We start from the raw sequence: 21,456 nt of genomic DNA, 5'->3' as shown, positions 1-21,456 counted from the left end.
GGTACAAATACACTGTTTTGATACTGCTTATTGTTTAGCACCAAACAACTGACTGACTACCCAATATGTTCTGTCCAGCCTACCATCAAACTGCAGCTTGCTAATCTAAAAGACATAGGAAAACAGGAACATACAAGACCAGAAAAGACCATTTTGACCCATCTGGCCAACTCCAGAATCCTAAAACAGAATACACAATTCACTACTTATTACCCTTCAACTGATTTTCTCACCAAATGTTTGTCCAGTTCTCTTAAAACTGTAGTGTCTCAGTTGATGGCATTTACAGGACACTAAAGCAAAACACAAATGATGGACTCATAATTAAAATGTGTTACAAAAAGGAAGTAAAATGTAACTAAACGGAAGTCAAGGCTGCTGATTCACTGAATTACCGTCATTGGCCATAAAATCTTCATAAACACTCAGACTCTAAATATGACAGCCATCTATATTTATATCCATCTATATTGGCCTAGATGGATTTCAGATCAAAGGTAAAGTACTGGAACAATTTATGGAAGTGTACAAAATGTATAGTCCCAGGGAGGACCACTATTTTTGCAAATGAAGTTTTGAAACATCATGATGAAATTTAGGAGAATGCAGGAATAATATGATGTGGACTGGCCTCAGTTGCTTATTTGTGTCCCTAATTGAAATGTTATTCTTTTCATCTGTGCCACATTAAAATTATCTTGGATCCAAAACTGGTATGTTAGCCTCACTGACACTTAATAGAGTCCAATTTCTCCATTTAGTACTAATTGGTAATGGCATGATAAATCCCATTCCTGAATTACCACATTTACTGTAAACTCAGGAAGGGAAATGCAATTAAAGACACTTAGGAAAGCTAAAACAAGACTTTACCATCCATACAACACTTTCATATACATGCAGCAATGGTCTTAACTTAGACCTGTAACAAGCAACCAATTAGGATTGCAAAGCTAACTGGCAGTAACAAGGCCACATAAAAACACATTGGCACTTCCGAGAAGTTTCGGTAGCTTCACGTCTTCTGAAAAAGGTTTTGAGATCCTTCTATAAAAAGTGGCACATTTATTTAAAACAACAAAAGAAAAGAATTGCTTTTTTGTTTTATTTATTTTGTGTCAGTGTATTTCTCCCTCCTCCTCTGCCTGCTTAACTGTGTCTCTTTCTCAGCTCTTCACTGTTATGTATTACCCTCATTTTTCCTTTTTTCCCCCTCCGTCTTTCAGATTACACATTAAACCGTGGCACTATCTGCCTCTTCGGGTGGATGAAAAAGGTCCCAATGCAATTTTTCGAAGAAGAGCAGGAAGTTCTCGGTGTCCTGGCCAACATCACCGAAACAGACTCATTAGTTATTAAAATCTCACTGGTGTATATGAGACCATGCTGTGTGCAAATTGACTGCCGCATTTGCCTAGTGACTACAATTCAAAAAGTAATTGACTGTGAAGCATTTTGGGACATTGAGGATGTGAAAGGCACTATATAAAGACAAATCAATCTTTCATTTTTCTTTCTGATTTCACTTGTGTGAACAAAAATAGCTTCCAAAAATCAGTCGTAACCAGACTGAAAACAAAAGCACTGAGCAGTAGACAGATCAAATTTCGCTCACTCAAACACGCTGGGGTAACATTTTGTCTTCGGCGCTCCTGGATCACATATGAAGAAGTGGACACACGTGCCCCTACAATTTTTCATTTATCTCACTATGAGCCAAAATTTTTAACAAACCTGTAAAGATCTCCTGATGAACCAATGGGTGAAAGCACAGCCTTTCCTAGCACTAACCATGCAGGCTGGAATATCCCAGGTTTACTCAGTCTTTGCCGAGTTAGCTAATCTCAAACCAGGACACTCTGCTTCCCTGGGCTAAAGATGGGAAAAAACAGCTAGGGTTCCCAATCTTGATATTACCCAGTGAACTCTGCTGGAAAGCGCACGTGGATATTGGCTGAATATAGTTCCAGTTCAGCTATGATATCCTTTGGTCACAAAGCCTCCCTCCACTCTGTCAAAATAACACCTAAAAGGAAGCCAGTTGGGCAAGGTACTGGAGTGCTGCCATTACCATAACTCAACACAAGTTACAGAGGCGGAAAAGAAACACCCAGAGGCACTTACACATATTTTCTGCTCTACTTATCGCAGTGGCTTTGGTTTTCTATTCAGAAAATTAAATGAAATATATAGAAAAGGTTAAGTATTTTAAACTTTAAAAATACTTAGCACCAAATTTTGATCAGCTGTGTCTTGGAAGATTGGAATGCTTCCTGCTCTGACATTTTACATTCTTCAGATATTATCCATTTCTACACAACTGTGATAATGTTTTGTACATAGTTTGATACTTGTATTTGTAGTACATTTTACAAGAAACAAGGTGACCCATGCGTCTTGAGATAGCACCAAATGCATTCTTTGCCTTTTGTTTTAAAGTGGGCAGGTACAAAACAGCAATATCAAAATCAAGTCATTGCAGAATTGTGTAAAATTGTATAAAAATCTCTTCAAAAAAAACTTAAAGAAATATATAAAGGTAGAACATTCGATTGGTGATGTTCACATCCTGAATACTTAATGTGCTTGTGCTATATTTCATTATTATTTTTACCATTAACCCATGATAAATAAACAGGTTAACATCTGCATAAAGTAACACACAAGAATGTGTTAAACTTTCGTACATGAAGTTTGTCAAATGGAAATTCTATCCTGTAGTTGACTATCTTCAACACAAACACAACATACAAATCGTACTTTTCAGTCCTCAGTTGTTTCTTCTGTGACGTATTGGCTCCATGTCCAGTATTAACAGTATTTCTACGATGAGAGTATGGGACAGAATTTTTAATCTATGTATCTGTTGTCAAAAAAAACTGATGGTTTAGTTTAATGACACTTATACACTACTGTAAACAACAAAACTGCAATTTATACAACATTAAGAATAACCTAAAAGGAAAAACTAAAACAGTCTCCAGGAGCTCGTGTGAATGGGTTTTCAGGGTGTCCATAGCTGCTTCTATGAAGATACCAGGAATTAAGTTTGAATCAAAACATAAGCCAAACTGGAAAAGTGAGATCATAAAAGGCAACTTTTAAGCTATGCTTTCTATAATGTTGCAAGCACAGACTTCACTAACAATCAATCCTAACAGGATAGTCTCATATCTGCATTGAATGAGTTATGCCCACAGGAGCCAAAGTATCAAATTACATTATCAGCTCAAGGATGAAGTCCTTTATAGACTGCCAGATAATCTCCAGTTTGGGATATTCATCAGTCTCCTATGCTGCCTGTAGACCTTGCAGGCTAACTGAGACAATTAATCACTCTTAGTGAGCAGTCCAGAGTTTCTCTCTGAAATCAATATAGATGCTGTCAAATTTCCATCTAAAGCTGTCTGTCTTTTCCTGGAAAAATAACTACTTATAAACCAATATAAAGCTTTGCTCCTCTCACTTTAGAACTGTAATCATTAGGATCAGACCCAAAGGTGCTTGAATCCTTGAACTGTTTCAGTAATTAAATAGCAAAATCTACTCAAGTGTGACACTGATTTTCCTGGTCAATAAATGTCACAGCATGAACATTATGCACTGCTCACCATGACTTTGTCAGAACTGCCAGGCAACTTTCCAATTTCTGTATGTAAAAGCAATGTTTATGGGGAACAAATTCTCTGATGCACATTGTTGTTAATAATGAAATCTGCATATGATGTTAATATTAATTATTACCTTTTCTTTTCTTGATTCACCCCAAAAATCATTACCAAATTTCAAAAATTGTATTTGAAACCCTTAGATTTCTGCTAAGGAAACTAAGCATGCAGAATTGACAGTGCTTTAAAGAGTTGTTAATTAATTAGACTATATCAGCTAGAATATGGACACACTGGGGGTAATTTTCAACTATGCTGGGGTTGGAAAACGGAGGTTAGCGGATTGGCTTCTCATTATACACCTTGTCAGATTTTACTTTCCACTGACTTGAATGGAATCAGGCAGGGTGTATAGTGGGCGGTCAATCTGGTACTGCCGGCTTTCCGCCGCTGCCAAAGTTGACAGTTATCCCCCCACAGCTTGCAGAGTAAATGAGGCTAAATAGGCATCACTTATTTTTCTGGATTACTACACACCTCTACTCCCATCTTATTGAGAAAGATGCTTTTACATATGGACGATAGCCAAGCAGAGGCACGAGGTAGTAACAATAATGTTGAGCTAATGGTACTTTCAATCTAAAGTACTCCTCAGAGAGACTCTCAATTCAGTGTTTTAAAATTTCCACCTCTGGTGAAATTGACCATTCTGCAGTGAAAAGAAAGTCCACTGAAAACCAGTCATGTTGGGTCTCCTGGCTGGAAAAGATCTGCTCGGACACATAGCCAATGGTTCCTTCTTGTTTGTGACATTCAAATTCAATTAATGAGTTCAACAGCAACCAGGATCCTGTTTCTTAGCAGGGCTGTAAAATAAATCACAGATGACATTCTGTGACTGTGACCACGGTGCACTATCCCTCATTCTCCTTTACCTCTCTGCTGCTATTGACATGGTCGACCACATCATCCTCGCCTCTGTTGCCCAGCTGAGTGGACTGCCCTTGCATGGTTCCAATCCTACCTATCTGCACATAGCCAGAGTATCTCCAGCAAAGATTTTTCTTCCCACCCCCACACCATTGCCTCTGGGGTCCACCTCCATTTCCTCATCTACAAGCTGCCCTTGGTGACATCATCCGAAGACAGGTTCCACGTGGACGCTGACAATACCCAGCTCTACCTCTCTCGACCCCTCCACTGCCTCGGTGTTGTCAACTTGCTTGTCTGACATCTAGTCCTGGATGGGCTGCAATTTCATCCAGTTAAGCTTATTGGGAAGACTGAAGCCATCTTCTTAGGCCCCACCACAAACTCTGTACCCTTACCACTGATTCCATCCCCCCCCACCACCCCAGCCACTGTCTCAGGTTGAAGTTGACAGTTTGCAGCCTCAATTTCCTATTTTAACCCAAGTTGAGCTTCCAATCACAAATCCTCTTCATCACAAAGATGGCCTACTTTTATCTCCGTAACATTGCCGATCTCCACCCATCTCCCATCGAAACCCTCATCCATACCTTTAGTCATCACCAGTCTATTCCAATGCTCTCGTGACCGGCCTCCCAACCTCCATAAACCTGCATCAAGCCCCGCTCACCCATCACCACTGTGCTCACTGACTTACATTGCCCCCACCCCGGTCCTCCCAACGACTCTGTTTGCTACAAATAAGAAAAAGTCATCTTTTCAGTATATAAAAAAAATTGTGGTCATGCAAGGCTTTCAAATTCATGGATGTGAGAATGTGATTTTCATTAGTGCTAAAGGAAAAGTAGCAGGAAATCATGATGTTACAACAATCATTTAACAATTCTCAAGCAGCTAACAAGCTACTTAACCGTGATAAATATTAAAAAGTTAAATAATCTGGCTGATTATTATAATAATTCTTGTGAAGTACACAAACTGGAGCTCATCAATTGGCTAGGCAGCAATACAACAATATTGCAGTATTTAGTAGTAGGCACATCCACAAAGACCACAGGGAGGTTCACAACACATTAGGGGCAAAACATATTTTTGAAACATATACAATGGCAAAGCACAACTTGAAATTAATTGAACTTTTTTTTCTTGCTGATTTTCTGCACCTATTTTCTCCCCATCTCTCCTGAAGTCGTTGACTCCCTCACTGGGGTATGGTTTGTTGGGTGGCAGCCACCTTCCAGTGGCTCATCTAAGTAGCCATTATTCATGAGCAATGAGACCCTAATGCTCCTGCTTCTCTGTCTGCAGGGGCTGGTCTACTCCTGGTTCTTGCTGAAGTGTAAGAAGCAAGGTATATGGCAATGCAGAGGTTCACGTACTTCCTTAATGGACAGTACAGGGCAGTGGCTGGCTCCTGAGGTGTACCCTTTGGGTCCCTATAGCATAGGTGGCCTTTATTGCCACTGGCAGTGCATTACAGTTGGTTGATTGCCCCTGCAGGTCTTTATGGACTACGCGGCACACATTAATCCCTAATAAGCCCGAGCTTCCAGATGACCAATTAGATTCCATTTGTGATTCTTCACTGCCTGGGGTAGTGCCTATTACAAGTCGTGCACCTCCTGTTCTCTCAGGTTACCCTCTTTTTCAGCTCCATATCACCCTCAGCATTCCAGCCACATTCCACTGGTGCCAACTATCAATCCTAAGTGTGTCATCTCACCCTCTGACAATTCTACATAGCCTCTTTATTTTAGCTGTTTACAGGTCCTGTACAATTGACCAGAGTGAAACTTGAGTGTCTATTACTGATTAATTTCCTTTAATATTTTTGAAAGAGTTACCTTTATATGACGCTGATAATCTCTCTCAGATACATCCCAAAGCACTTCACATTGCAATGAACCAAGTCAAACCTTTGTACTTTTGGTAATCCGATATCTCGACTAAATCGGCCTGTGCTAGTCCAGGTTACTGTTGATGATTCACCAGACAGTCTGGCTCACTAATGAGACCTGGAGAGGTAGACTTGTCATTGGAGGCTAGATCCTCTCTCACTCAGCTCTTGATAATCCTGGAGGCCAATGTTCTAACAGATAGGGTGGTTTTAACTGCAGAAAGCATATTGGCAATCTAAAGTGATAAATTGCAGCACACTCTGTCACTTGGTGGTCCCCAAGGCTTGACCTGCACCTAAGCTCTCTGCACTCTATGTCCATCAAAAAAAACCAGAGCGATAGATGATTTGGAGAATCTTCAACATGGTAATGAGTTTCCATGTGTGTCAGGTACCAGCCAAACTAAAAAAGCACAACTGCTGTGTGTCTCAGTCCAAATGTCAAAATATCTCACCTGGAACTATTACCGAAACTATCATAATGGAGTCAACATGGAAATTAGCACTGATTGTATGAAGAAAGTATTATTAAAAGGTGAACACAATACAGTTAGAGAATTCAATTTCTGTGCAAACTTATCAAAATATACCAGGTCAGAAAAGAACAGACACTGTCGTACCAGCACTCTCTGAATCCTTGACTATTCAAAAGGCAGACGGTGGTCATTTTTAGTTTTGGTGCAGGTGGAGAACTGGTGGAAAATCAGGCGAGGTGGGCGATCAGCAGCTGCCAGTTTTCCTGCACATGCCCAAAGTGAAAATCCCCCTCATTATATGCTATTAAAGTGTACTGTGTTTAGAATGTTTGTCCACTGTGGACTAAACAGACACTGCAGCAAATGAAATTGCATGTCAACTCCGAACGGATGTCAGTCTGCTATCCATGTGCTGGATTTACACTGAGGAAGAAAAGGAAAATTGGAGCGTCACAACATAGACAAGTATACCACCTAGCCTGGTTAAGTTTGTTATGTACTTGGAACCTAATCTCCATGCAGCATACCAATGAAAACCATACTGTAGCTTTTTATGTATAATGTAAATGCTACTCACCTTCTGTATCTTTGCCCATATTTCCTCTCGCGAAAGGCCGCGTAGGAGTCCAGTTACTGAAAAGAAACAGGCCAAGAAACAAGGAGCAAGTGCAAACTGGAAAGAAAGAAAATATCAAATAGTTGATTCCTTCTTCCTACAGTTTTCCAAAGTGACTTAACAAGTACAAGTGGCACGTCAGAACGCTGACTGTCGATAAACACAAAAACGTATATGCTTGATCTGAGAACTGAGTGTAGAACTGAGTACGTTTTGTGTAAGCGGCTAAGGCAGTGTAAGAAAATCCACATGTACACAGTTATTATATGGTCATTGTGGCAAATATTGCTTCTTACAGAGATCTACGCCAGGACAAGTGTTTATAGATCCATTGCAAGGTTTTTATTCCTCAAGTGCAGCAACTCTTGTGGCAAACCTTAAAATCAGCAGGTGCTGATCCTTTGCCAACACAACCCCTTATTCAAAGGCAGGTTTAACTAATCATGCCCACAAAAGTACTGTTTGTAATAAAATTTAACACTTAATTCAAATCCTAATAATGAAAAATTCACAAATAATTTTTTAAAAAATGCTTTAAGAAAAACCACACAGCTAAACAGCATTGAGCAACAAGTCTTGCATTTCCTAACTTTAACACAATAAAAAAATCTTGAAATTTTACTTCTCTGCTGGGAAAACTAATAATCGTACGATAAAAATCTTGTGTGGTGCTGGACTATTCTTGTGCTATTTGTGTCATCTTTGGGCACATTAGCCCTTTGAAAATAAGTACAGGAATCCTGTAGTGATGACATTCACCCTGCTCTGCAAGACAAATTATGAAGAATTAAAAATATTTTTATGTTGCTGGGTAACTTTACATTTAACTTTTGACTCAAAAAAGGCCAGATAGCAGCAAAGGCTTTCAAGTGTGTGTTCCATGAACCTTCCTTGGGTACTCCTTTAAGACAGATACACAACCAGGATTCACTTCCTGATATTTTTATTTTTCAAGATTAGAGTAAAATGAACTTTAAATGAGGTTCTTTGTATGTTATTTTGATAAGCCAATACTAGTTGAGACTGAAGTTCTGAGTGTACTTGTAGGTAAAGCCATATTTTCTTTAAAAAAAAATACGTAACAGTATATTTTGTGAGGCAAAACTCCTGGAGTGGAGTCTCGCTCACCAGGAGTGCAAATTGTGGACTCAGGCCTGAAAGTCATCTCACCCGATTTGTGGTGTTTCTTCATCCTCATCTAAAAGTTCCTTCACAAGCTCATCCCGTTGTACCTTCTTCCACCCTTATATCTTAAATCCTTTCCTCCAAATCTGGTGTCCTGTGGATCCTCCACCCCCTACCCCCTCTCCTCTTCACTCCAGCAACATTTGGCTGTCTAGATTGTAGTCTCTGTGTTCCCTGTGCTAAACCTTCTGCCTTACTTCCCATCTCTGTGCCTTTAACGTTTTCTCACATCCTATCTTTTTCACCATGTCGTTGATCACTCTGCTAAGTCCTCATTTATGTTCAGTGTTCATTTTTCTCCTGTGAAATTCTGATATTTTTCTACTTTAAAAAAGATGCTACAGAAATGCAAGGTTATCAGTTCTTGATAATTCATTTTCACAGACTGACCTGATCAAGTAACATTTTCTTAAATGCCGCAGTTTTGCTCTGTCCAACGACCAGTCGATCTAGACCCCTATACCATACTCCAAGAACAGGAGCCTATGGTAAGGGATTAAAATAAACACACAATTACATTACATATATGACTGAGTATTGCAATTTTAAAAGGGATAATGGCAAATCAACATCAAAAACACCTTTGCACCCAGGTTATAATTGTTCCCTTTGCGATATTTTCAGCTGATCTTTCTCCCCACACTTTCCATTTCTCTCAAAAGAGAGCAGACATGCCATCAGATGATTACAAACGCAGAATGGGTGATCGCTTTCCTGAACACCTCAGTTCAATCTGCAAGCATGACCCTGAATTTCTGGTCGCTTGCAACTTTAATTCTCCAACCCGCTCTGACCTCTCTGTCCTTGGCCTCCTACATTTCCAATGAAACTCAAAACAAGCCCGAGGAACAGGGCTTCACAGTGGAGGAAGAGAATAAAGCACCAGAGATACGAGGAAAAATTAAATTAAATTAAGGGGAGGAACTTACTAGATTTAATATAAGTAAAATAATGGTACTGGAGAAAATAATGAGACTGAAGATTGACAAATCTCCAGGGCCTGATGGTTTCCACCGCAGGGTATTAAAAGGTGGTGAGGAAATTGCTGATGTTTTAGTCATGATTTTCCAAAACTATCTTGATTCAGGAACTGTACCGTTGAATTGGAAAATTGCCAATGTCACTCCACTATTTAAGAAGGGTGGGAGAGAACACCAAGAAATTATAGACCTATTAGTCTAACATCTGCTGTGGGGAAGTTACTAGAATCTGTTTATTAGGGACAGAGTGACTGAGCACTTGGACAAATATGAAATGATCAGAGAGAGCCAGTATGGATTTGTAATGGGTAAGACATGTTTATCTAACCTGGTTGAATTTTTTGAAGAGATTACTAACGTGGTTGATAAGGGAGTGTCTATGGATGTTATTTATACGGACTTCCAGAAGACATTCGACATGGTTCCAAACAAGTGACTGCTAGGAAAAATGAAAGCGCATGGAATTAAAAGCAACCTAGTGACATGGGTATGGAATTGGTTCGGAGGTAGCAGACAGAGAGTAGGGATAATGGGTATGGGCTCCAATTGGTAGGATGTGACTTGGTGTCCCCCAGGAATCTGTATATAGCTTTACACTATATTTATCAATGACTTAGGTGATGTACTAAAGAGCCGTACATCCAAGTTTGCTGACAACACTAAGTTAGCTGGCACAGCAAGTAGTGTAGATGGGAGCAGAAAGTTGCAACAGCACATTGATAGATTAAGTGAGTGGGCAAAACTATAGCAGATGTAATTCAATGTGGGGAAGTGTGAGGTCATCCACTTTGGACCGAAGAAAGATAGATCAGAGTACTTCTAAATGGTAAGAAGCTAGGAACTGTGGAGGAATATTTAGGGGGCCGAGTACAGAAATAAAGTTAGCGGACAGGTACAAAAAATAATTTAACAAGGTTAATGGAATGTTGGTCTTTATCTCAAGAGGGCTGGAATACAAAGGGATGAAAGTTTTGTTACAGCTGTTCAGAGCTCTGGTTAGACTCCATCTGGAGTACTGCATTCCGTTCTGGGCACCTCAGGAAGGATATACTGGCCTTGGAGGGGGCGCAGCACAGTTTCACCAGAATGATAGCGGGGCTAAAGGGGTTAAATTACGAGGACAGGTTGCATAGACTAGGCTTGTATTCCCTTGAATATAGAAGATTAAGGGGTGATCTAATTGAGGTGTTTAAGATGATTAAAGGATTTGATAGGTTTGATAGAGAGAAACTATTTCCTCTGGTGGGAGAGTCCAGAACAAAAGGGCATAACATTAAAATTAGAGCTAGGCAGTTCAGGGGTGATGTCAGTAAGCACTTCTTCACACAAAGGGTATTGGAAATCTGGAACTCTCTCCTCCCAAAAAGCTGTTGAGGATAGGTCAACTGAAAATTTCAAAACCGAGATTGATAGATGTGTGTTATGCAAGGGTTACGGAACCAGGGCGGGTAGATGTGAGTTCAGATATAGATCAGCCATGATTGAATGACGGAACAGTCTTGAGGGGCTGAATGGCCTTCTCCTGTTCCTAGGTCCCTAAAAGTACAAAAGTCTGTGATAGACTGGAGGGCTAGAGTGATTAAATGACAAAAGTGAAGAAATCAGTGGAAAGAACACGGAGTTTGTGGCAAGGTTGAATGGTCTTCCTGATGTTTAACTGAAGGAAATTGCAGCCCATCCAGGACTGGAAGGTAGACATACAGTCTGATAACACTGGGAGTGGAGGGACCGAGAGACGTCGCAGAGAGGTAGAGCTGGATGTTGTCAGCAGACATGTGTTAGGTGTTAGTGCTACCAACACTGAGTCATGGCTCTCGCCTCGGAGTCAGAAGCCCAAAATCTAAGCTGAAGTCCAGTGAAGTACTGAAGGACAGCTGCACTGTCGCCTTTCGGATGAGACGTTAAACCAAGGCCCCGCCTGTCCTCTCAAGCGAATGTAAAAGATCCAATGATACTATTCGAAAAAGAGCAGGGGAGTTCTCCTGGCCAATATTTATCCCTCAACCAACATCACTAAAACAGATTATCACATTGCTGTTTGTGAGACCTTGCTGTGTGCAAATTGGCTGTCCTGTTTCCTACGTTACAACAGTGACTACACTTCAAAAGTACTTCATTAGCTGTAAAGCACTATATAAATCCAAGTTCTTTCTTTCGATGTGGAATCTGGCGCCATGTCTCAGGATGATGTCGCCAAGAGGCAGCATGCAGATGAGGAAGAGGAGCGATCAAGGATAGTGAAACTGTGCTGTATCCTCTCTATTGCCTTGACATCCTTCCGATAGAGTGAAGCCCAAAACTGCACGCAATAGTCCACAACTATATCCTTACTAAAGGTTTTATATAGATTCACCATTACATCTCCACTTTTATATTCTAGACCTTTTATAATAAAAATCAGTATCCATTAGATTTTTTATGGCCTTATCCACTTGAGGTGCTGCCTTTGTCTTGTGAACCAACCCCCCAAATCCATCTGCTCTTCCACATCACCCAGCTTTCTGCCAAAGTATAATTATTATTTTTTTTAAAACACTAAAATGTAACACCTCACTGGCTTGAATTCCATCTGCCACTTTTTTGTCCATTCCACCATATCAATATCCCGTTGCAGTTCCTCTAGACATATAGGAACAGCAGGAGGCCATTTAGCCCCTCGAGCCTGTTCCCTCAGTCAATGAGATCATGGATGATCCATGACCTAACTCCATATACCCACCTTAGCCCCATATCCCTTAATACCTTTGGTTAACAAAAATCTATCAGTCTCAGATTTAAAATGAATTATTGAGCTAACATCAACTGCCATTTGCGGAAGAGAGTTCCAAACTTCTACCACCCTTTGCGTGTAGAAGTGTTTCCTTACTTTACTCCTGAAAGTCCTGGCTCTAATTTTTTGGTTATGTTCCATGGTCCTAGACTCCCTAAGCAGCAGAAATAGGGTAAATAGAGAGAAACTATCAGTAACCTTTAATATCTTGAAAACTTCGATCCAATCAACCCTTAATCTTCAAAATTCCAGGGAATACATTGGTATACACAGTGAACAGAAGCTTCTAGACTCAACTACTCCAATCCCACCTTGATAGCTTCCCATCATAAACTCCAACTTGCTCAAAACTTGTGTCTTGTGCCCAGTAAGTCTCCTCCACCCATCATGCATATCCTTGCTTACCTCCACTGCCTCCTCGTCCCAATACGTAGTAAGTTGAAGATGTTTGTTCTTATCTGTAAATCTGTCCACATCCTTGCCCCACCCTACATCTGCAAGCTCCTCCAGCCCTATAACCACTCCTCAAATTCTGATCTCCTATTCATTCCCCACCACTAGTGGCAGAGCTTTCAGTTGCATTGTTTCTGATTTCTGGCGGTCTCTCTCTAGACCTCTGTCTCTCCACCTCTTTTACCACCTACAAAAATCTTTTCAGAATCCATCTCTTCAATCAAACTCTCCACCCCATTTCCAAATCTCTGCACTACTGGCACAGCCTTCATTCCCAATTAAAGCCCATGGGATTAAAGGGACAGTGGCAGCGTGGATACAAAATTGGCTAAGGGACAGAAAGCAGAGAGTACTGGTAAACGGTTGTTTTTCAGACTGGAAGGAAGTATACAGTGATGATCCCCAGGGGTCACTGCTCTTTTTGATATATATTAATGACCTGGACTTGGGTAGTCATGATGTGGAGATGCCGGTGATGGACTGGGGTTGACAATTGTAAACAATTTTACAACACCAAGTTATAGTCCAGCAATTTTATTTTAAATTCACAAGCTTTCGGAGGCTTCCTCCTTAGTCAGGTGAACGATGTCACATCGTTCACCTGACGAAGGAGGAAGCCTCCGAAAGCTTGTGAATTTAAAATAAAATTGCTGGACTATAACTTGGTGTTGTAAAATTGTTTACAATGGACTTGGATAGACAGGGTATAATTTCAAAGTTTGCAGATGACATGAAACTCAAATGTAGTAAATCATGTGGAAAATAGTAACAGACCTCAGGAGGACATAGACTGGTGAAATGGGCAGACAAATAGCAGATGCAATTTAACACAGAGAAGTGTGAAGTGATACATTTTGGTAGGAAGAATGAGGAGAGGCAATATAAACTGAATGATCCAATTCTAAAGGGAGTGCAGGATCAGAGACCTGTGAGTGCACATACACAAATCTTTGAAGGTGGCAGGACAAGTTGAGAAGGCTGTTCAAAAAGCATACGCAATCCTGGGCTTTATTAATAGAGGCATAGAGTATAAAAGCAAGGAAGTTATGCCAAAATTTATAAAACACTGGTTAGGCCTCAGCTGGAGTATTATATTCAATTCTGGGAGTGATGTCAGGGCCTTAGAGAGGGTACAGAAGAGATTTAGTAGAATGGTACCAGGGTTGAGGGACTTCAGTTATGTGAAGAGACTGGTTGTTCTCCTTAGAACAGAGAAGGTTAAGGGGAGATTTGATAAAGGTGTTCAAAATCATGAACGGTTTTGATAGAGTAAATAAGGAGAAACTCTTTCTAGTGGCAGAAGGGTCGGTAACCAGAGGACACAGATTTAAGGTGATCGGTAAAACGGCCAGAGGTTAACTTTCAAAAGGGAATTAGATAAATACTTGAAGGGAAAAAGTTTACAGGGCTGTGGGGAAAGAGCAGGGGAATGGGACTAATTGGATAGTTCTTTCAAAGAGCTGGCACAGGCACAATGGGCCAAATGGCGGCCTCCTGTGCTGTATCTACTATGATATGATCTATAAAGCACTTTGGGACATTTTTCTGTTAAAGGAGCAACAAAAAATTGTTGTTGTTGCGTGACATTAAGCTTTAAACACAAACTGTAATCCTATCTTCATCTAGCAACATATTTGTTGCACTTTCTAACACCCACTTCGCAATTTGCAGACTTACCACATAAATTAACCCTACAGTGGTCATCTTTACTGTCCTCATTATGTTGTGATTTGCTAATCCTTGCTGTTCAATCAGCTGTTGTGAAATTATGTCACTAAATCCAATCAAAGCACCTGCAAAATTGGAGATCATCAATCATTAATGGCACCTAAAACCATTTCAGAATAAAAACTTTATGCTCTAATCAGAGTTCAGCAATTTAATCCACGTAGGTAAATTAGTTAAGCTGTTCCAATTATGTGCGTAGATATTTAATAACTACATATACACACAAATGTTGCACATGGCCATGGACCTGTTTTTAAAAAGATTTATATTCTTTTGATCTCATCACCATAAAAACGTAGTTGATACACAACTTTATTCAGACTGTAGTGATTACTTATTTACTTATTTTTTAAAAAGCGCCGCAGAACTTATTTTTGTGATAATGTTAAATGTTTTATATCTTAGGAGGTCCTTCCAGTAATGCGCCATTTGGGACCAGGCACACATGACCTTTTTTTTTTAATATAAATAGGGCTCGTATCAATCCCACTTGAGCCAGCTGCAAGAGGCACCCGGGGACGAATTTCTCTCATTATTCCTCCTTCCTCTGGGCAGGAGGTTGGGGCGTAGCTTTGCAATCAGTACTTCATACAGGAGTACAACTGAGATCAGCAACTCAGCACAGTACAACTGAACCAGGTTTCTTACATTTCTACCCCCCCCACCCACCATATCCCCAGACCACAATGCCACCCAAGTGCACAACGCACTTCTTCACAATCCTTTTTTAAAAAAAAAATCATCATCAGGGAGAGTCATATTTTTAGGGAGTGGAACAATTTTCCACTTGACACCCACTGTAATTTCAAATACTTGTAGGTCATGCATGCAAGGTCCAGATGCGATTAAAGCTCCCTTTGCTCTGTCCCAACAATGTACCTTAGCTTCAGATTAATTTGCAGCAGAATGAACTTTATTCTATTTTACACACCAACCATCCTTATTACTGCTTTAATAAGATTACGAATTTAGTCCCAACAGTGGTATGCCATAAACAGCCTTGTGCTGGGGACCGATGTGTAATATACACAGGATAAAGTCTGTCCTATTTCCTTTTACAGAGTCCCCACTAGTCTGGGTTAAATTTGAGCCCAGATCCCAGGGACGAAAGGACAGTATGCCACTCTACCCCAAAATTCTAAATTAATTTTTCAAATTTCTAATCTTTGTACATTCATTACTTTAATACATAATTGTTACTTTGTGTTAGGAAATAACCTTAATGCACAAAAGCTACGCACTTGCTTCTGAAAAGCAGTTGAATGAATGCACATTTTATATATGCAATGAACAGCCATCTTACATAAAGAAGATTTTTTAAAAAATGACTGACAAATTTACTCACAGAAAAGTTTGTAAAATAGCTGTGAAAAGCAAAAAGCATTGACGAGGAAGCTTAACAAGGGTACAACTAATGAGAGAGTTGTGGCAAATGAATATTTTAGTAACTAAATATCAGACCTCATTGTACAGTTCACTGATCTTAGGTGACATTCACTCAATCATGAAAACTGTTTTTAGTGAAATGATAGAAAAGCTGCATGAAATATAAATTTAACAAGGGTTATATAATGCATCATCCTCTGAAATAATGAACAGTGAGGCAACTTCACATGCTGCATAGTATAGCTCATGCATGTGTTTATATTTTAAAAACAAAAACTGTTTCCTATTCATCTGTATGACAATTTGATTAAGTAAGCATGTCTTTTTGAGCTTCCCATAAACAAAATGACAAGATTATGCCCCTCTGTCATCAAATTCATTACCTAAAGTAAGTAAGGTCAATGTAATATTTAATATCCTACCCATATTTGCTAGAATTGTTATATCTATTTCACATAGTCCACTGATGACGTATACTATGATATCCAACTATTAAACAAACAGGCAAATGCCCCTGCTGACATTGGCTCAAGCTGCAGTTTGTCAGTGACATACGGGATGTGTCTGACGCTAGCAGTGCTATTTTTGACAGGAGAAGCTTGCATCCTATCAGGGCAAATGGCAATCATCTATCAAAGCAATTGCCATGTAAATATATGACATTTAATCCTTGTGTTCTCTATCAAAATGGTGGTGTCTTGTTAGATCATGTTAAATACTGGTAGAATTGATAATGGTCCAATACAGTGGTCAAAACATACAGACAAAATTAAGTATCATCGTCACAGCTCCTGTCAACAGTAGTTACCTTGGGACATTATTTTACATTTTAATCTTTGTACTTCACAGAATGCTGCACATACTTGAGTTCATCCAAAACTCTACTGCCCATATTCTAACTCACACCAAGTCCTGTTCACCCATCACTCCTGTACTCACTGACTTACACTGGCTCCCGGTCTGGCAATGCCTCGATTTTAAAATTCTCATCCTTGTTTTCAAATCCCTCCATGGCCTCGCCCCTCCCCATCTCTGTAACCTCTATGACTCTCCACCTTTAAGATGCTCCTTAAAACCTACCTCTTTGACCTGTCCTAATATCTCATGTGGCTCTGTGTCAAATTTTGTTTGATAAGGCTCCTGTAAAGCACCTTGGGACATTTTACTGCATTAAAGGTGCTACTTAAATGCAAGTTGTTGTTATTGTTCTGATTCTTGTTCGGTCACATTTCATTTAGAAATTACATTTATTGAATTAAACTGTGTTTTCGTACAACTTCTGAAGAAATTTCTGAAGATTCAGATGGAATGGAAATGGCGCAATTTCCATTCCATTTCCATTTAATATAAACCTGGGTGCCGAAAAGAAAATGTCAATGATAAATATTGAAGAGTTTTAAACTCTTGATCCAATTTGTACAGTTTTTTTTAAAAAAAAAGTTCTGACCTTAAAATCAATAATCTCTTGTGGCCATGAGGCCCTGTTTTGATTATAGTATCTCTCTCCAATAATCAAATTTTGCATTCAAGATCAGAGGGCATAATGGAAGCAATATCTGATGTCTAAAACACCAAAGCTCTCAACCAGGAACAATGATGGTCTTTCAGTTATCTATTCTGGTCACTCACTATGTGGCTATTTCGATGAAACAAAAATCAAAATTTACAAATACAAGAATCCACAGTTTTGCATTTCCATCACCTATACCCCACTGACTAAACTGGGTCTGGAAGATGCAGCATAAGAAAAGCTGTGACAAATACTCTACAGGTTAACTACCAAGAGAAATATATGTACCGGTCCTTTGTGCTAATTTTCAACTGGAGCTGCTTAAATCTTCAGTAATGAAAAATGTTAACTAGATCTTCTCCAGCTATCAAACAAAAGTGAGAGTTTGAGAGTGAAAGAAATTAAATGAAAAGTATGATTTCCGTTGCTGCGGGTAATTGAAAGGATATGAGAAAGGGCCAGCAACAGCACTGCTTAATTAACACTGCAGTTGGATACTGTACAAAGTGCACGAACTGCAAAGGAGCATTAGCGGACAGGAGATGGATTCAAAATAACGGCTTTTCCCATGAGGACTGAGTGTGACAAAATTACAAATCATGATCAAAAGAGCAGTGACTGAATGAAGATGAGTAATGAATTCCCACAGTCTCTATCAACCCTTTAACCCTTCATCATTGCATCTGGACTGGCAGAAAAATATTTAAAAATAGACACAGCTAATCCATACTCCTTTTGTATCTTCTAGCCCCAAGTACTAATAAGTTACATCGAGTCAACAGCACAGAAACAGACCATTCGGCCCATTTGGTTATGCTTCGACTGCTTATCTAGCTTCCCCTTGAATGAATCTATGCTATTTACCTCAACCACTCCTGTGGTAGCGCATTCTACATTCTTACCAATCTTTGGGTAAAGAAGTTTGTCCTGAATTCCCTATTGGATTTATTAGTGACTATCTTATATTGATGACCTCTAGTTTTGGACTCCCCCATATTTTCTCGACATCTACCCTATCAAACCCTTTCATTATATTAAAGGCCTCTATTGGGTCATCCTTCAGCCTGCTCTTTTCTAGTGAAAAGTGCCCCAGCCTGTTTAGTCTTTCCTGGTAAGTACATCCTCTCAGTTCTGGTATCATCCTTGTGAATCTTCTCTTTTCACCTTCTCCAATGCCTCTTTATCCTTTTTATAATATGGAGACCAGAACTGTTCAAAGTACTTCAGGTGTGGTCTAACCAACGTTCTGTACAAGTTCAGCATAACTTCTCTGCTTTTCAATTCTATCCCTCTAGAAATGAATCCCAGTGCTTGGTTTTCCTTTTTTATGGCCTTATTAACCTGCATCGCTACTTTTAGTGACTTATGTATCTGTACCCCAAGATCCCTTTGCTCCTCTACCCCATTTAGACTTATATTATCCAAGCAGTATGTGGCCTTCTTATTCTTCCTACCAAAATGCCCCATCTCACACTTATCTACATTGAAATTCATTTGCCAATTACACACCCATTCTGCAAGTTTATTAATGTCTTCTTGCATTTTGACATTCTTCCTTTGTAATAACTACACCCCCCCAATTTGGTGTCGTCCACAAATTTTGAAAGTATACTTCAGATTCCCGAGTCCAAATCATTAATGTAAATTGTGAACAGTGGTCCCAGCACTGATCCTGTGGAACACCACTTCCCACCTTTTGCCAGTCTGAGTAGCTACCCTTAACCCCTACTCTCTGTTTTCTGTTTTGTAGCCAACTTGCTATCCATTATGCTACCTGTCCCGACTCCACATGCTCTGATCTTCGCCACGAGTCTACAATGCGGTACCTTATCGAAAGCCTTTTGAAAATAAGCAGCAATCAGACTCAACATTTTCCTCTGAAATCATAAATCAAAATGTTTTCCAGCAGAAAGTTACAATTAAAAAGTTCACAAGCAAAATAACATTGTCATCGTGTGTTAGAATTTACTAACACGGCTGATCTATACTTACTACCACTGCACTGAGCTCAATTACGTAGACTATCTTGATGCAAGACTGAGTCTTTAAAGCCGATCTGTCTCACAAGAACAATTCTGTGTCTTATTTAGTATAATTTAAACTTTCTTTGTATTTTTTTTTTAAAAACCTAGGCTAACAGGGGTCCTGTGAGGCAAGGTGATCTGGGTCTCCACTTCTTTTTCTTGACATTTGCATGTGGGGAGCTGAGTGTTTTCCTGGGGCAGGGGTCAGGAAAATCCACCCCAACATTTCTAATGTTGCCTCCAATGTGATCTATGCAATGTGGGATCTACTTTTGTTTTAAACAAGTACCGTTTCAATTCAAAAGCTACTTTTAATACAAAACTACGTTTCCGTTCACAGACCATTTCCATCTCCTGCAATACACTTCACAGGAATCAATAATTGCCTGCTGCCATCCATGTGCTTTACAAATTTCATAACACACAACAGATTTGTTAAGAAGTGCCTTAGAGTACTCCAATGGGTTAATGGGTAAAAGGACTGCCATCATTGTACGAAGTCATACACACCAGATGGTCCCAAGTTCAATGCTGAGTTAGATGATTTCAGCCTGCCGTCAGTTGGTGCCCGTGTGTTAAGGAGAAGAAAGATCAGCCAGTGTTCTTGCTCCCCTTTGCCATTCAGTAATCCCTGCTGGAAAGTACATGGTTGTGCATACTGGATGAGGAGAATAGTGCGTTTGGTGTTGTCAATACCAGTTTGGTATTGTTCGTCAATCTGACTAGTTTGCATTAAGTTTCTGAAACCAGGTCATCAGTGTAAATTATAAACAAAAGTGGTCTGAACACGAATCCATGGAACACTACACTTATTACTCCTCTCTTCTCCGACATCACTCTCTTAAACTGTGCACAGTTCCACAGAAAGAATATAATGGCACTGGAGAAGGTGCAAAAAAGATTTACAAGGATGATGCCAGAACAGAAAGGTTATAACCATCAGGAAAGATTGAGCAGGCTGGGGCTCTTTTCTGTTTAAAAAGAAAGAGAAGGCTGAGGGGTGACCTAATAGAGGTCTTTAAAATTATGAAGGGGTTTGATAGGGTAGATGTGGAGAAAATGTTTCCACTTGTGGGGAAGTCCAAAACTAGGGGTCATAAATATAAGATATAGAAAACATAATAAAGCCAATAAGGAATTCAGGAGAAACTTCTTTACCCAGAGAGCAGCTAGAATGTGGAACTTACTGCTACTTGTAGTAGTCGAGGCAAATAGCATAGATACATTTAAGGGGAAGCTAGATAAGCACAAGAGGGAGAAAGGAATAGAAGAATATGCTGATAGGGTTAGATGAAGCAGGGTCGGGGGGAGCCTCATTTGGAGCATAAACACTGGTATAGACCAGTTGGGCCGAATGTCCTGTTTTTACGGTGTACATTCTATGTAAAAGAACCAGCTACTTTCTACCCTTCAGCCAATTTCCTATCCTTGACTTCCCAAAGCTTTAAGTTTGTGTATCAGCCTTTCAAACAGAACTTTGCCACAGGGTTTCCAGAATTATAGGTCCGCCTAATGTCAAAGAGCTTGTTCAGAAATGATCTTCCCCTTCTGAAGCTATGCTGACAATGTTTTATTTTATTATTCAGCTAATTTTCAAGTTTGCTCCTGATAATCCATTCCATTATTTTACTCATGATATATGAAGAACTATCTCTGCATGGGTAGGGCCAATGAATATAAAAGCAAGAAAGTTATGTTGAATTTCTAGAAGATGGTTAGGTCATGTTTGGAGTATTACATGCAGTGTCCCATTATAGAAATATATTGGAGCCATGGAAAGGGTCAAGTGAAGATTCAGTAGAATGATATCAGAAATGAGAGGTTTTGATTGTCAAAAGATCAAAATGTTTCACTGTAACATAGAAGATGAAGGGGAATCCAAGAGGTTTTCAC

The 21,456-nt window shown here is 39.6% G+C and overlaps 1 protein-coding gene across 1 annotated transcript in view; it reads right to left on the bottom strand.

Moving 5' to 3' along the window:
- Positions 1-21,456, bottom strand: part of mpv17 (mitochondrial inner membrane protein MPV17) — a 67,621-nt gene that overhangs the window by 16,026 nt on the left and 30,139 nt on the right. The window contains exons 3-5 of the mRNA XM_067983776.1: positions 14,593-14,708; positions 9,103-9,195; positions 7,489-7,584 (exon numbers count right to left, since the gene is read on the bottom strand). Of these exons, the coding sequence (XP_067839877.1) occupies positions 7,489-7,584; positions 9,103-9,195; positions 14,593-14,708 (305 nt within the window). The remainder of the gene's footprint in view (positions 1-7,488; positions 7,585-9,102; positions 9,196-14,592; positions 14,709-21,456) is intronic.

Source organism: Heptranchias perlo, chromosome 5, assembly GCF_035084215.1.
Source record: "Heptranchias perlo isolate sHepPer1 chromosome 5, sHepPer1.hap1, whole genome shotgun sequence".
NCBI lineage: Eukaryota > Metazoa > Chordata > Chondrichthyes > Hexanchiformes > Hexanchidae > Heptranchias > Heptranchias perlo.
This window is presented reverse-complemented; position numbering and strand designations above follow the sequence as displayed.